This window comes from Lissotriton helveticus, chromosome 7, assembly GCF_964261635.1.
Source record: "Lissotriton helveticus chromosome 7, aLisHel1.1, whole genome shotgun sequence".
NCBI classification, from domain to species: domain Eukaryota; kingdom Metazoa; phylum Chordata; class Amphibia; order Caudata; family Salamandridae; genus Lissotriton; species Lissotriton helveticus.
In genome coordinates, this window is record NC_136068.1 from 403,006,599 (window position 1) to 403,021,820 (window position 15,222).

Genomic DNA, 15,222 nt, shown 5'->3' on the forward strand with positions numbered 1-15,222 from the left:
GGTGTATGAGTGCATATGATAGTGTTGTAAAGATGAGTGATTGTATGTATGAATGATTGTATGGGTGAATGAGTGAATGTGTGTGTAGACGTAGGAATCAGTGAGTACGTATGTAGTAACTAGTATTGGTGTGTCAATGGTTTCAAAAATTATACTCTGTATTTAACACTGGGTGAAACAGAGGTTATATTAAAATGTGAGGAGATGCATTGTATTGTCACATGAATGATATCATCAGTGATGTGGTCATTGATGTCAAATGAGATGTCATCAGTGATCTCATCAGTGATGTCATTTGAGATGTCATCAGTGATGTCATCAGTGATGTCACTGACCATGTCATGAATGATGTAATATGTGACATGATCAGCAGTGGATTGCGGGTGCGCGATATATAGTTAGTGCAACTAACTATATATGGAATTTCAATGGTTTTGTGTGAGTAAAATAAGGTTTTTTAAATGCTAATTCCTAACTATATATGGTCTATAACCTATGGTTTTTTCAGTGAATTTTCAAGGTTTTGTAAATGCTAATTCCTAACTATATATGGTCTATAACCTATGGTTTTTTCAGTGAATATATAAATATATATATATATATGTACATATATGTATGTATATATCAAATGTTACAGATGCATCTATCTCAATTACCATTTCAGTGATGTGGTGAGCATTGTGACAGCTACTGTGCAAATGTTTCTATTTCCATTATTTTTATCCTTTCAAACCCTACTATTTCCAATTCTTACCTCAGACGTTTCCATTTCTTTCATAGAAAGTTTGAGTTGTAAACATGCATAGAAATGCTAACAATATCTCATCCCTTTGCACCTGCTTTTATCATTATGGTAATCGAGTTGACACATCTGTCACCATGACTTATTGCTGAGTTCATTTATTGTTATCAAAATATAAAATAAGATAGATACTTAAATACTACAAAAACCCTCCATGACGGGTCTATGGAGACAGAAATCATGCCAGTTTGCATCACCAACTTTCAGAGGTGGCATCGGAGAGAAGCCGTCGGCTATTGGCCTCTTATGTTCTATCCTACAACACGTTAGTATAGGAAATAGCTTGCTTGCTATTTCACATTGAAAATACAAGTATGCTTTATGACACATCTCTGAAACTCGAGAACAAGCTTGCTATTTATTGCTTCAGTGATAATTTAGCGTTGCTTTTAGAAATAGCTTGAGGGTGGTAGAATGAAATCACCTCAATAACCATGTTAGAATTTTTCTTGTTTTTGTTTTCCATGACGTCTTTCTGCATTACTTTTTATGTTCTGTGAGGTTACCATTCATAGTTTAGACGTTACGAGTTTAAAATAAAACAATCAACTGAGGAGTGTTCTTACAAAAGACATTTCGGAAGAGCAAGCAGGTAGTTAATCAACACAGTCAAAATATTATCTGTGAAGGAAACAAATTTAGGTTTTTCATAAGGCCCTCACTCACCACCTGGTTGGTGACATGCTTCATCATCGGGCCCCATAAGGAGTGGCCGATGCCACCCTAGTGTGCTGCAACGCCAGTTTACTGCGGAGCTGGTTTTGTGATGGTGAAATGTGATTAGAGTGAATTTAAAAACATCCAAATTGTGTCCAAATTGTTTTATTAGTTTTGCTAATTGGATACAAATAAAAACAAAGTGTAGGATGATGACTAAATTAAAAGTGCTAATTCATCCTAGAAGTGTGGTCAACATGTTTCTGCCTTTAATGAGCAATTACTCAGGCTTTCATCAGGACCAAAAGATGTAGTGAAGACCCTCGACGGTATGGGCACGCTAAGGCCCACCCTAACCTGAGGGTTCTAGTGTGAAAAATACAAAGATTAAATTGAAGATTACGTCAAAAATAGAGAGGAACCGAGTTTATTCTAGTTAGAACAGGACAGACAAACATATAAACAGATAGAAACAAAACAGAAAAAGTATATCAGTACGTTCCTATCTGTTGTCATCCTTTTTGTACACATGTCAGAAGTGATCTTCGGAGTGTACTTGTAACGATAGCGGGGACACGTGTGCCACTAGATGTGAACTGGTGCACATATTATAATCACATTTAGGAAGAGGTTAGAACCTTGAACGCAGGATAATAATACCAAAGAAACTGTCAGGGAGAGCAAAGTGGTCTACACATAAAGTATAGATGTGTCTCAATGCCCAGTACGTCTAACAAGTAACACGTGAACTAAAGAACATAAAACAAACACAAACATAAATGGTGCGAATTCGGCAAATATAACGGGCTGAAGTAGGTCAGTGATCTTACAAGAGGTGCGATCTGTCAAAGCACCATGGGTCGCGGGAGGGGGGTGAAGGCGACTTGGCATACCCAAAGAAAAAAATATGCAATAAGCTCATAAGCATCAGAGCAGAATAATATGACCGATTGAGGTACTTAGCTTAAAGATGGTATACTCACGCCCACAACGCTCAGCACCCGTTTGGAACCTGCCCCAACCCTTTCGGTACCGGACCCCGAGGATAGTCATGTCTGCGGGGTCCTTGTTAATAAAGCTTGCTTGGAGGCGTCGTCGTTCAGATGACGCAGGACCCGTAAGTGGCGTAATTGCGAAGGGAGTTGTCCCGAGGAGCCAATCATGTGCCAGTATCGGCCCCGCTGTAGCGGAAGGGCCAGTCTCAAAAGAGGCTATGGACTAGTAGCTGTATCGTGAGCCAATCATAGGCTCACTAATAAGGTTGTGCTAAGAGCCATCCCATTAGAATTGCCGAGGCAAAAAGGCACAGGTCTAGTGTAAATAAAGGTTGCCGTGGAGACTGCTCGACGCTTGCTCGCGGTATAGTGCGAACGAAGGCTTCGTGTTTTATACAGAACTAAATCGTTATGACAAAGTGCAAAGATACAGCAAGTTGTGACAGGCAAGGGCAATGGGTTTTAAAACTAAGAATCCAAATAATAACAAACACGACATGTTGCATCTAAAGTACATAGTTTGCAGCACTTGATGCAACATTATTGAATGTCTGTTTTGGCATAGGAATGTGAAAGCGGAGCACCTCTTGAAAGGAGGTTTTTAGAGAAAGTGGCATATTATTAGGACTACCCTTCTCCCAAGTAAAAGGGGATGTTATCAGGTCTTATAACTACAGATATACAAATGGTCAAGAATCAGACTGTATATGGACGTTCAGACTTTCAATACAGCGGCCCAGGGGATATTATCATTCAATCCGTCTTTGTGTGTCCCTAGGCGATATACCCATCTTTGCTCCTTTTCAAATTGGATTTTTTGGGTATTTCTCTTCATGATGACCTGTTCTATCACGCTCCATCTCAGATCGTTGGTTGTGTGATTTTTCTGCAGACAGTGTTCACTCAATTTAGTCGTTATGCGTCCACATCTGATGTTGCTACGATGTTCGCATATTCGCAATTTCACTTTGCGAGTAGTCATACCAACGTATCTTAACCCGCAGGGGCAGGTTATCAGATAAATAACATTCATGGAATTACAGTTTGTATGAGTTCTCTGCGTCCATACTTTATTAGATTTAAGGTTAAGAGTTTTGGTGTGTGTCATTAGATGGCAAATGCTGCAGTTAGAGCTGGGGTAGTGCCCCGTAACTTTTGGTAGGCCCCAGGTATCAATAACAGATGAGGGTCCTAGGGGGAATGTTTCTCTGGGGCGGGTATTAACCAGAGTATCCCGAAGACTGCGACCCTTCTTGAAAGAAAAGAGTGGTTTCTCCCATTGTCTCTTATTGCTATTACGAGTATAAAATAATCTTTTTTTAAATACATGTCCTGTATCTTAGTGCCGTTATTGAGGAAGTCATTTATTAACGAAACAGGGTTTGTGTTCCAATGTGGTACTAAACTCACCTTTTGGGACGGATCCTTACCAAGAAACACTTGGCACATTGACTAACTCCTTAACCCGAGAGAATGCATCGATTCCACTGGGTGGCAGTGGGACTGTGGAGCTGCCCAGCGCTGGTTGGTTCAAGTTGTGTTAATAAATTGGCATAACTGATTGGGATCCTTTTGTGATGTGTTTTCACTGTGTTACTGTTGGAAGTGTTGCACAAATACTTTACACATTGCCACTGAGGTACGCCTGACTGGTCTGTGCCCCGATCACATGCACACTGCCCTCTTAGCTCATGACCTTTCCGCTCATATACTGCCTTCTACTACTGTCCCTTTTGCTCACATGCTGCCTCCTATGCAGCCCAGTGCTACGTCCAAGTACTGCCATCTCTGCTTATTCTCTCCTGACCTTCCTCCTTCTGCACCATCTTCGCTGCATACACACTTTCACCTGCCCCTTCTACTCAAACTCTGCCCACTCTGCTCCTGCCTCTTCTGCTAACACACTGCTTTGTCTACTTCCACCCTTTGCTCACACACTGCCCTTTCAACACTCTGATCCCCTACTGAAATGCTGCAGTCTCTTCTCCTACACTGTCCTCAGCTCCTTTGCTCACAATCTCTGTCCATTCATCTCACACACTGTCCCCTCTGCTCCTCCCCTTTTGCACAGAGGCATTTTAAGGACTAGGCAAAGTGGGCAATTGCCCAGGTCTCCACCTTCCAAGTGCCCCTCCCCCAGGTAAGTGGATTTTCTCTCAAGTTAGCCCCTGCCTACCCTATCACTCTATCTCTACCTCTCTCCCTCTCTACCAACCTCTACCTCTGACTAAATTTCGCTATCTTGTGTCATCTTAAAGATATTTTGGGGCCCCAAGAAAGACATGTTTCAACTGTCTTTGTGACCCTGTTAAAGGGAAATAAATGTGGCTTCATTACCACCTGGTCGGACGCGATTGTAGTTCCCATATTTAAAAAAGGGAATAGGGACGACCCGGCTTGTTACCGTCCAATATCTTTATTGGACGGACTCATGAAAGTAGCTGGAAGGATTGTCCTTAAGAGGATACAACACTGGGAAGAAGAGAAGAAGGTTATCTCGGAGTTCCAATATGGGTTCCGAAAGGGACTAGGGACATTGGAGCAATATCTAAACTTGTCCCTATTAGTCTCCAAATACACGCAGGCCAAAAAAGGGGACCATTTTGTTACCTTTGTCGACCTCAGCTCCGCATTTGATTGCGTGGACCACGCGCTGCTTTGTTCGACACTGGAAGACATCGGGGTGGACTCAACTATCCTCACATTCATTAAAGAACTATATAGAGATGCAGGGGCTAGAGTAAGATTTGGGACCCAGGGGCAATGTTCACAAAAATTCCCCATAACCAGAGGGGTGAGGCAAGGCTGCATACTTGCGCCCTTGCTTTTCACATTTTACATAAACTCTATCGCTGAGAGCTTAATAACCCTGTCAAGCGATTTCCCGGCTGTCAATGGTAGGCCCGTACCCATTCTTTTATACGCCGATGACGCGGCAATCATGTCCAGGACTAAAGTAGGTTTGCAGAGAGCAGTAAATGAATTTTCATCCTACATGGGTAAAAGAAATTTAAAGGTGAACATTTCCAAAACTTTCTCCATGCCCTGCTCCCAAAAGAACAACAGACCATCATGCTCAATATATTTAGATCAGCAAAAGATTGCCATTACAGATTCTTTTTGCTATTTGGGCATTGTGTTTGACAGGTGGGGAAGGTGGAAACACGCAGTGTCAGCTAGGAAACTCGCCTTTACCCGTGCCATAGGTGCTTTAAGAACCTTTGCAGCCAAAATTGGGGGTAAACCCACTCGAGAAATGCTACAGATTTACCGGGCAAAGTGTATAGCTACGGTCACATATGGCGCAGGTATTTGGGGTTTCGAGAATGTGTCCTCATTACAAACCTGCGAGAACATTTTCATTTGTTACTTACTAGGTGTGTCCAAAACCACGTCGACTTTTATGACTCACATTGAGACCGGCGTCAAATACCTTAGCGACATTATAAAAATATCACCCTGCTTGCTTTGGCATAAGATTTGGACCACAGAAGAGTGCAAACTGAATAGAAACCTCATTAAAGACTGCATGGCTCTGGACGGGGCAGCAAAAGTCAAGTGGTTGCGATACGTACAAATGATGTTTTCTAATATTGGACACTCTGAATTCTATGATGAACCAGAGACCCTACAAACCTTGACCAGACCTGCCCTCAAAAAACTATTATCTATTCACTTAGAGAGTGCAAGATGGGACACTGAGAAACTCAAAGGTACAACCCTGAGCTATCAGCAAATTACTCCCACTGAAGGCCTACAATTTTACCTTGGGATCGAAAAAGCACCCTATGCTCGCATGCTTTAAACTAGGCTGCGCCTAGGGATTTTCTTCCGCTTGGTTACTTTGCCGAAACAGAATGACTGGGCCTCATTGAAATTAATATGTCCATGCGATGACCACTCAATACAAAGTAACATTCACATCATGTTCTTTTGCAAACTGTATACCAGCCCGAGGAAATTATTCCTTTTACCCTTACTTAAACGCTGGGGGATAAGAACATGTAAACCTGCATATTTAAAATTATTGCTTTTAGAAGACGTGGACGTTATCTTTGCTGTTTCTCGCTTTTTAATGTCAGTGCTGAAATTTAGAAATACGATGAGTTAACTAACACGTGTCAACATTGACCGATCAGGGTAAAATGAGGCTATTTGCTCATATTACTGCTGTAGATTTTAACCCTTGGAGAAATGTTTTATCTACTTTTGTAACTTTGTTCATGTGAAAATTGCTCTTAAATTGTCTGTATAAATTGCATTTGCACGCTTTTATGATTTCTTGAAAATCGAATAAAGCTTTATTTGATTTGATTTGATTTATTTGATTTGACCCTGTTAAAGTTTAACAAATCATTTAGCACTGTGTTACATTATGCTGGATGAAGAAATGGGATAATAAAATAAAAATGGAGCCCTGCTCTGTTACTTTGGCTCACACACTGCATCTGCAAACGTGGCCCACCCATCCCCAGCTGAAATACGGGTGAGGCCGAAACCTCAAAGCTGCACAGAAATTGGTGGCTAGGCTTTTAGGATCTTAGGAAGCAATTTGGCTGTATGTGCATCGCCCAGCTTTGTCTCGCTCCCAGCATCCTCCACGGCCCCACCACCACTTCACATCCTCCACTGCCTCCCCACCAGTTTACTACTTGTTTTGTTACACTTTAGCCTCTGTCCCACCAATGCGCTCCTCAGGGTAAAAAGGTATTTTAAAAATGTATTTATTTGTCAATAATGCACTAGTTAATCCTGTGTAACTGCTGAGCCATTATTTCACAACTATGATGTAAAACAGACAAAAAATTGAAAGATTCCACATTTCGGTAAATCATATAGTTCTAAATCGACGCTCATTTACAAACCCACATTTGGAGCATGTCTCCTTCTTGGAGGAAAGGTAAGTTCATAGTGGACTGGTTACAGTGCCAGACTAAATATTATGGCATCCCTTGGTGTTTTTACACTCCATGCTGTCAATTCACATAGTCAGTGACTTTGAAACGTATTGACAGCATGGGAGTAAATCAAACCTGCTGGTTTTAACTTTTATAAGTATATATAGACTGGGATACAGATTGTGTTCTGTCTATGTCAATATATTAAAAAAAAATCAAAAAGGAAAGTTTATAAATAAGGTCTCCTAAGTGGCCCATGTCGGCTTAATTTCTGCCAAATGATTTACTTCAAATCCTTATCTTGTTTAACAAACCATAGATTCTGTAAAAATTGTCCTTGATTTTAGAAGATGAGTCTTTGATTTTAGAAGGAGAATCCTTGATTGTGAAGTTTAGCCACGCTCCACTTCAATGTTTTCATGAGCAACTTTATTAAATTCAACACTTGGCACTTAAACTTTCTTTTCTGAGACCCAAACCACTTCATTGGCAATTAAAAACCATTAACTTCAATGCCAATTAAACTTCAAAACCATGCTCCATTTGTTTCTGAGCAGCGATGAGTGCGTCTGGGAACCCACCAGGAGCATTCTTTTCATAGGAGCCACCATAAACATGGAAATCTTCTTTCTGCCAAAGGTTTCACTTTCTATAGGAAGAACATGAGGAAGAACATGAGTGCAAGTCACAAAAAGAACAACAAAAAATGATGTGATAAATGCAGAGCATAGATGGGAAACATTTACCCCTGCACCCAGAAGTCATGCATATTGCTAATTCTGGAGGTCTTCTTGGTGCTGTTACAAAACTGTAAGATGTCTCCTCACTGTTTCTATATGTATGCTCACTGCTCCTGTACATAAGAGCTAATCAATACAATTACATATGCAGACTTCAGTATACCTTAGGAGTACATGCAAACACCACAACACGTTAGATGTCTTCTTGAAATATTTCCCTGTTCACTGTAACCAAGACCTTTAAATAAGGCCTATCAAATAATTATTTTTGCTGATTCCAAGAATGGACAGATATAGTGATGTACCACTATTATGCCAGAAGTCGTCCACTACTAGCGAGTAATCCATCACTATTATATCAGAGAACTTCCACTACTGGCAAGCAATCCACCACTATTATACTAGAACACTTCCACTACTGGCAAGCATTCTGTGATCAAGGGAAGTGTAATTGATAGAACCCATACAACTTTAATGATTCGGTGGACCTAAAGCAAAATGATTCCCTGAGTAAAATCTTACTTACAAACTCTGGAGAGACAGGCAAATGATGCATGCAACATTCTGAGACAGTTCCATAGTGCACAGGGCAGAAGCAGATATTATATTGGCTTAATGGGTGAAGTGACACTCACTATACCAATGGTTGGTTCTGAGTCTAATCCGAAGCACAAGCAAGTCAACCCTTGGGAGGGCAGCATCACTAATGCAAATGACAGTAGAGGATATCTCACCATTCAAATAGCAAATCACTTGTTAGGCCTCTGCAACAGGTATACACTGGAGCGGGAGGTGACAGCAATGAGGGGGCCATAAGGTCCTACTGACGTAACATCTGTGCTGTAGACTCCCCCAGGCAGGTCCAACAGGCAGCCCGTACTCTGTCAGGATAAAAATTAATTTATCACAATAAGAAATGATACAATACAGACCCAAACAGTAATCATAGTTCTCCTTCGTGGGACACTCCATTAAAATCAATCATAAACTCTGCAATGTCCCTCCAGCCCTGCAGTATCTTTTTTTATGATCAATTTTATTGATTTTACAAAGAAGTGAGAAAAATGAAGGTAAACAGTACAGCATTGTAGACAGCATCATAACGTGGATTTCGGCACACAGTACAGGTATAACAAGGTACGTTATTGTTTCTCTAACTCCAGAGAGCATAACGAACTGGACCCACAGACGTAGGGGAAACACTTAGTCTAATATTCCCAGCCATTTGCCCCAGATTCTCCAATGTTTTGCAGGGCAACCCCAGGCTTCGTATTACGAGCGTTCCTGTGTGGAGCGCCAATCTACATCTCAATGCCATTTAGCTATAGATTCTTCCACGCAGCTGCGATGCCATGCTTGGCCCCATCAGAGCGTACCCAGGAATGCCTTGTCTGCCCTGGACCCATCCAATCCATCAGTGATGCCCAGTAATATGTTCAGGGGGTTATGTGGAACTTCCCAACCCAATATCTCTGTGAGTTCCGCTTCTAAAGCGGCCCAGTAGGGAGTAATGTGTGAGCATGTCCATACTATGTGAAAGAAGTCTGCAGGGTCTGAACAGCACCTCGAACATGTCGGATTCGGAATAAGGCCTGCTCTGTGTAGGCGCCTGGAAGTGAGGTAGGAGGTGCGCAGGTAACAGAGCTGGACCAGGCGAAGCTTGGCCTAAACAGTTATGGTTTTAGGCGCTCTCAGAGCATCCCTCCAGTCCTCATCCTCCAAAGGACCCAACTACGCCTCCCACCTAAGCTTCAGCCAGTCAAGAGAAGTGGGACCTTTGTTCGTTATGGAACGATATTCGCGGGAGACTCCGCCTCTCCCGAGATTACCCATCATGACCTGGGCCTCAAGGGGGCTATGTTCTGGCAGTGAAGAGCCGGATTGTATATGTGTGTCTAAGACAGGACGGATCTGCAAATATCTGTAGAACTGGGATGGATGAAGTGCATATCTAGCTTGCAGGTCGGCAAAGGAACGAATATGATCACTGACCCATATGTCTCCAAGTTGCGAGATGCCAATGAGGTCCCAGTTTCGAAAGCCAGTTAAGCCCTCAACCTCCGGCAGCCATGTACCCTGCCAAAGTGGTGTTTGTTGGGTCAGCTTGTTTTGCCATTGAGTGTATTGTAGGGATGCGCGCCTGGCCAAGAAGACTGCAAGGATCACCGTGGGAAGGTTCCTGGGGATGGGGGATCCATATAATAAAGCTGGTACATGGGAGAGGCCCAGGTCGTAGAGTTCAGTTCTATAGGCCTGGTCAGACCACTCCCCATTGAACCAATCATGGACCACCAGGAGGCAGGTTGCCAAACAGTACAAGAAGAGGTTTGTTATTCCCATACCTCCATCAAAAGGTGGAATCTGGCAGTACCGGAGTGCCATATGGGTTCATCGACTGTTCCAGAGGTATTTTATGATTAGACTGTCTATGCCTCGGAACCAGGCTCGGGGGATGTGGTGCGGTATGTTTTGAATAATGTAAAGGAACCGGGAGAGGATCATCATTTTGAATAGAGCTATCCCCCCTGGTGGATTAAGTGGTAGCTTTTGCCATTTCAGAAGGTCCTGCTTGGTTTCAGTGAGTAAGGGGGTCACTTTGAGGGCCCAAGCCAGGTTAGGTAATAGAGCGACCCATATTCCTAGGTACTTAAAGGACTGCCGCCTGATACGGATGGTGGAGTGCCAGTCGAAGCAATCCCTGGAGAGGTGCAGGGGAGCCAATGTTGACTTGGCCAAGTTCCGATGTAGGCCAGAGATCTGCTCCAAGGGGTGAAAGATATGCAAGCAATGGGGACCAGATCGGACTGGGTCTGTGAGAAACAGCAAGACCTCATCTGCATACAGCGAGATTTTGTGGACATGGGAACCTCCCCACCGCCAGCCATGAACTCGATTATTAGAACAAACGAAGTTGGCCAGGGGCTCCATGGCTAGGTCGAAGAGGAGGGGCAAAAGGGGGCACCCTTGCATTGTCCTTCTGCCTATCGGGAAAATGTTGGAGAGTACACCATCGACTTGGACCCGCGCAGTTGGTTTAGAGTACAGGACACGTACCATATGACGAAACTTGGGGCCAAGGACCCACAGACCATCCCCAAGGTAACCCCAGTCAACCGAATCAAAGGCTTGCTCAAAATCTACTAGGAGAAGCGCAAGCTAGGGGGTTAGTACCTGATGGTTAGCCAGAGCCACGTGGAGACGCCGCAGGCAGTGCCTAGTACCCAATACCGGCATGAACCCGCATTGGTCAGGGGGAACCAGTTTGTCCAGGTACGGTTTGAGGCGTTGAGCTAGGACTGTGGCAAAGATTTTGACCTCCGTGTTAATCAAGGCGATGGGGCGGTGGTCTGCACACATTTGGGGATAAGAACTATAGTGGCCATATCCATCTTCAGAGGTTAGGAGCCTTTTTCTAAGGCTTCATCATATAGAGCGGCCAGGCCAGGGGTGAGTACGTCTCTGAAGGCGGAGTAATATTCCTGTGGATAGCCGTCAGGGCCTGGGGTCTTGCCGGCTGCAACTAGTGAAATGGCTCCCTGTATATCCTCACATGTGATCGGACCTTCCAGTCCCTCAGACTCAGCTGCAGACAGAGCAGGAAGGTGGATGTCCTCTAGGGTGATCAGTTCCTCCAATGAGGATTCTGGGTGGAGTATATATAGTGCGGAGTAGTAGTCTGCGAAGGATTGGGCTATCGCCGGGGAAAGCGGTGATTATGCCCGGTCGAGTCTTGAATTTCTGGAATGATACGAGACGCTATGGGTTAGGATGTTAGCCTCTTTAATAGTTTCCCTTTCTTATCACCCCATCCGTAGACTGAGGCTACTGAGGACCTCCACAGAAGCTTTGCCGCGTCCAGTGAGATCTGTCTGATCTAGTCCCTCACCAAGGCCAGCTGATGCAGCTGTGAGTCATAAGATGTGGCGCCGGCATTTCTTTCCAGCTGGACCGCTTGGGTTTCCTGGAGAGTGAGTCTGCTATCCCTGGCTACTCGTTGGGCTTTGAGGTGACTCTTAGAGTGCCCACGGATCGTGGCTTTACTCGCCTCCCATAGGGTACCCGGTGAGGAGACGGAGGCTTGGTTCGTGAGGAAGTACTGCTCAAAGTCAGCTTTGAGGGTCTCTTTGAATTTGTGGTCCTGGAGGAACCATGAGTTCATTCTCCACATCGGACGAGGAGCAGTGTATGGACTACCCATGGTTAGAAACAAAGGGGAATGAGTTGAGATACCCCAGGGGAGGATATCTATGTCCCTGAGTTTGCCGCACTCAGGGGTAGGCGTAAACACCAATTTTATGCGAGAGTGACAGTGTTGCGCGGCTGAAGTGTGAGTGTAATGGGTCACCCCTGGGTTCCATGTTCACCATACGTCACATAGACCCATAGCTGCAGCCCAGGCTGTAAGTATTTTGGCATGGGAGGTGCGTGTGAGAGAAGGAGTCCCTGTGACGTCCAGTGCCGGTTGCATGACCGTGTTGAAACCCCCTCCTACTATTGTCATCCTTGGAGACAAGTGTGTTACCTATGCAGTATAGGGTCTGTGAATGGGTGGCGTGTGGAACGTAGGCAGAGAGGACATTAAGAGTTTCTTCACCTAAGGATCCGGAGATGGCTACAAAATGCCTTTCAGGGTCTCTGGTGATGTGGGAAGGTACAAAGGGAAAATTGCGTCTTAGAAGGATAGAAACCCTACGGACGGCTGTCGGAACGTTGGCTCATCCTGTGCCTGGCTGCCTGGTCCCTCTTTAATGTTGCACACAGTTCACATATGGCACCTGCCATGTCCATGATGCCCTCCCCCATGTAGCATAGGCTTTTGTTCTTTGTGGACAGCTGCCGGTTGATAGATCTCATTGATTTATGTTGCAGGCGCTGTATCTGCAGCATGCTACCCTCAAGTCCAGCAAACACTGTGGCCTCTTCATCTGTGGCAAAGCTGGTGCTCCTAGCTCCCTATGTTGGGGTGTGTGCTGTTCCGGCACCTGTCACAAGCTGCCCTGACTCTGCCTGTGCATCACCCTCCCCTGTGGACTGTGTGTCAATCTCCAGTGGTGGCACAATGGTGCGTTTTCTCCGTGGGACAGGAGTGGTGCCTGTGGTATTGTCGGAGTCCCCCTGCCCTGCCTGCTCCTCCATATGTTCTGCCTCCTCGGCTTCTGCACTGTCCTCCTGTGTCCTAGCTTGTGCTGTGGGTGGAAAGGGGTATTTTGATTTTGTGACATTGTCTGCATTTCTCACTCAATAAACTTTTCTCAATTTGTATTGGTTAACTGCTATCTATCGTTTTTTTCCCTTTACAGGTATTCACATACTGGGTTTACATTGCTGTGTCTCATTGTCCCACTGTTATGCATCTGATTACGTTTTCCATGATGCATTGCTGTGTGTGCTGGAAGAAGTGGACCGGAGTGACATGTGTAGTTTGTGTTTGGTGCATTCCTGATTGTGTGAATGGGATGGTGATGTGTACGGCAGCATTTGGCATGCATCTTACCTTGGCTGGTGTTTGCAGGGTCGGAGCTGTCTATGTCAGCCACACCACTGACGCTCTCAGGCAGGAGGGTGGACTCCACCAACTCCTCATGGGGTGTTGAGTCGGTTGCAGTTGATGTTCCACCCCCGGCCTTATTGGCCTCCGCTAGCCTGGCTGCCACCTTCTCCTTGGACCTTTGGCGCATATCATACCATTGCTTCCTTAACTCCTCGATCGTGCGCTGGGTCACACCGACAGTATTGACTTTCTCCTGTATATCCAGCCAGATCTTCCTCTTTCTGGACTCAGGTACACCGAGTGCCTTTTTGCCAAATAGGAGTTCATGGATGCACACCATCTCCTCAATCAGTACCTCCTGCTCCCTTTCAGAAAACTTGTGTTTTCTCTTTCTCCCTGCACCCTCCTTGTCCTTTTGTTTGTCCTGTGACTCCATTGTAGCTGGCCGTGAATGCTGTGTTCACTCCTCACTCCTCTGCCTCTCTTCACAGCCTCTGACTCTGCCTCAGGCAATCAGGTGCAGCTGTTCACTCCAATTTCCTGCGTGTGATGTCATCAAGCTGCACCTGAATTTGCGATTTCTTTGCGAATTTCGCAAATAAGGAATCGTAAAAACGAGATTTGCAGTATATTCTGCAATTTTTTTAGAAATTGCTAAATGTTTGTGACTTTTTATTTACATCGCGATTTGCAATTCTCAAAATGCAATTAGCTAAAAATAGCATTTTGGGAATCGCAAATTGGTTATATGATACATATGCCCTTTGTCCTCAAATGTGACACATGCCAGCAGATGAAGGGGTCCAGCTTAGCATGTCCACTACAGACACCTCTTATTTCGAACAAGCCTATCGCTTGTATTTATTTGGACCACTGTGGCCCCTTACAATCTGTTGGGGCTTACAAGTATATCTTGGAGGCAGTGGATTCATGCTCTAGATCCCGGTGAGTATGGTCACAGCAGTCGGCTGACACCCGAACTGTTATCAAAGACTTGTGAGTCTTAATTGGGACATGCACCATTGGCAGACTACATTCTGAACAGGGTCTGGTGTTTAGCTCTCAGGTTTAAATAGAGACCATGAAATGTTTGGCTGTGGCCTTGCAGTAGTCATCCACCTATCATCCTGAGGAAAAACTGTGACTTAAAGAAGTCTTTAATAGCAAGGGTACCAGGCTCAGGTCACAATTGGGTCCATTACCTACCTATATGGGGTCTGGAGGGCACTTAACAATATGCCAAGAATATCCCTGGGTGGTCGGACCCCATATGAAATCCTGTCCGGAGTCAGACCTCAATAAAGTCGGCACAGTGGCGGCAGACACACCGTTTGGCATCAATGAACATTTGGCTGTTTTACAGTAACTAAATGAATTCTGGGACGACCAAAACAACGTCCAAGTAAAAAGCACCACCATTAGGGAAGTGGTGAAGGCTCTCCTGGCACGACCTAGTTGGGCCCTAAAAATTGAAGATCTAGTCAGGAAGAAAATTGTGGACAAAAAAGAGTTTGGGCTGTCATAAGGAGCGCCTTTACCAGTCCTGGCTGTCGAAGGTACCATAACAGTACTTCTTTCGCCCCTTGCCGGTCGACGAGACAAAAGGTTTGTCTCCATTGATCGATCAAACCACATTTAG

General features: G+C 44.5%; 1 protein-coding gene across 1 annotated transcript in view; it reads right to left on the reverse strand.

Annotated features, from left to right (window-relative positions):
- Window positions 1-6,754: 6,754 nt before the first annotated feature.
- Window positions 6,755-15,222, reverse strand: part of LOC144766785 (dynein axonemal intermediate chain 4-like) — a 335,338-nt gene continuing 326,870 nt past the window's right edge. The window contains exons 11-12 of the mRNA XM_078650516.1: window positions 8,827-8,973; window positions 6,755-8,001 (exon numbers count right to left, since the gene is read on the reverse strand). Coding sequence (XP_078506642.1) covers window positions 8,842-8,973 — 132 coding nt within the window. The 3' untranslated portion in view covers window positions 6,755-8,001; window positions 8,827-8,841. The remainder of the gene's footprint in view (window positions 8,002-8,826; window positions 8,974-15,222) is intronic.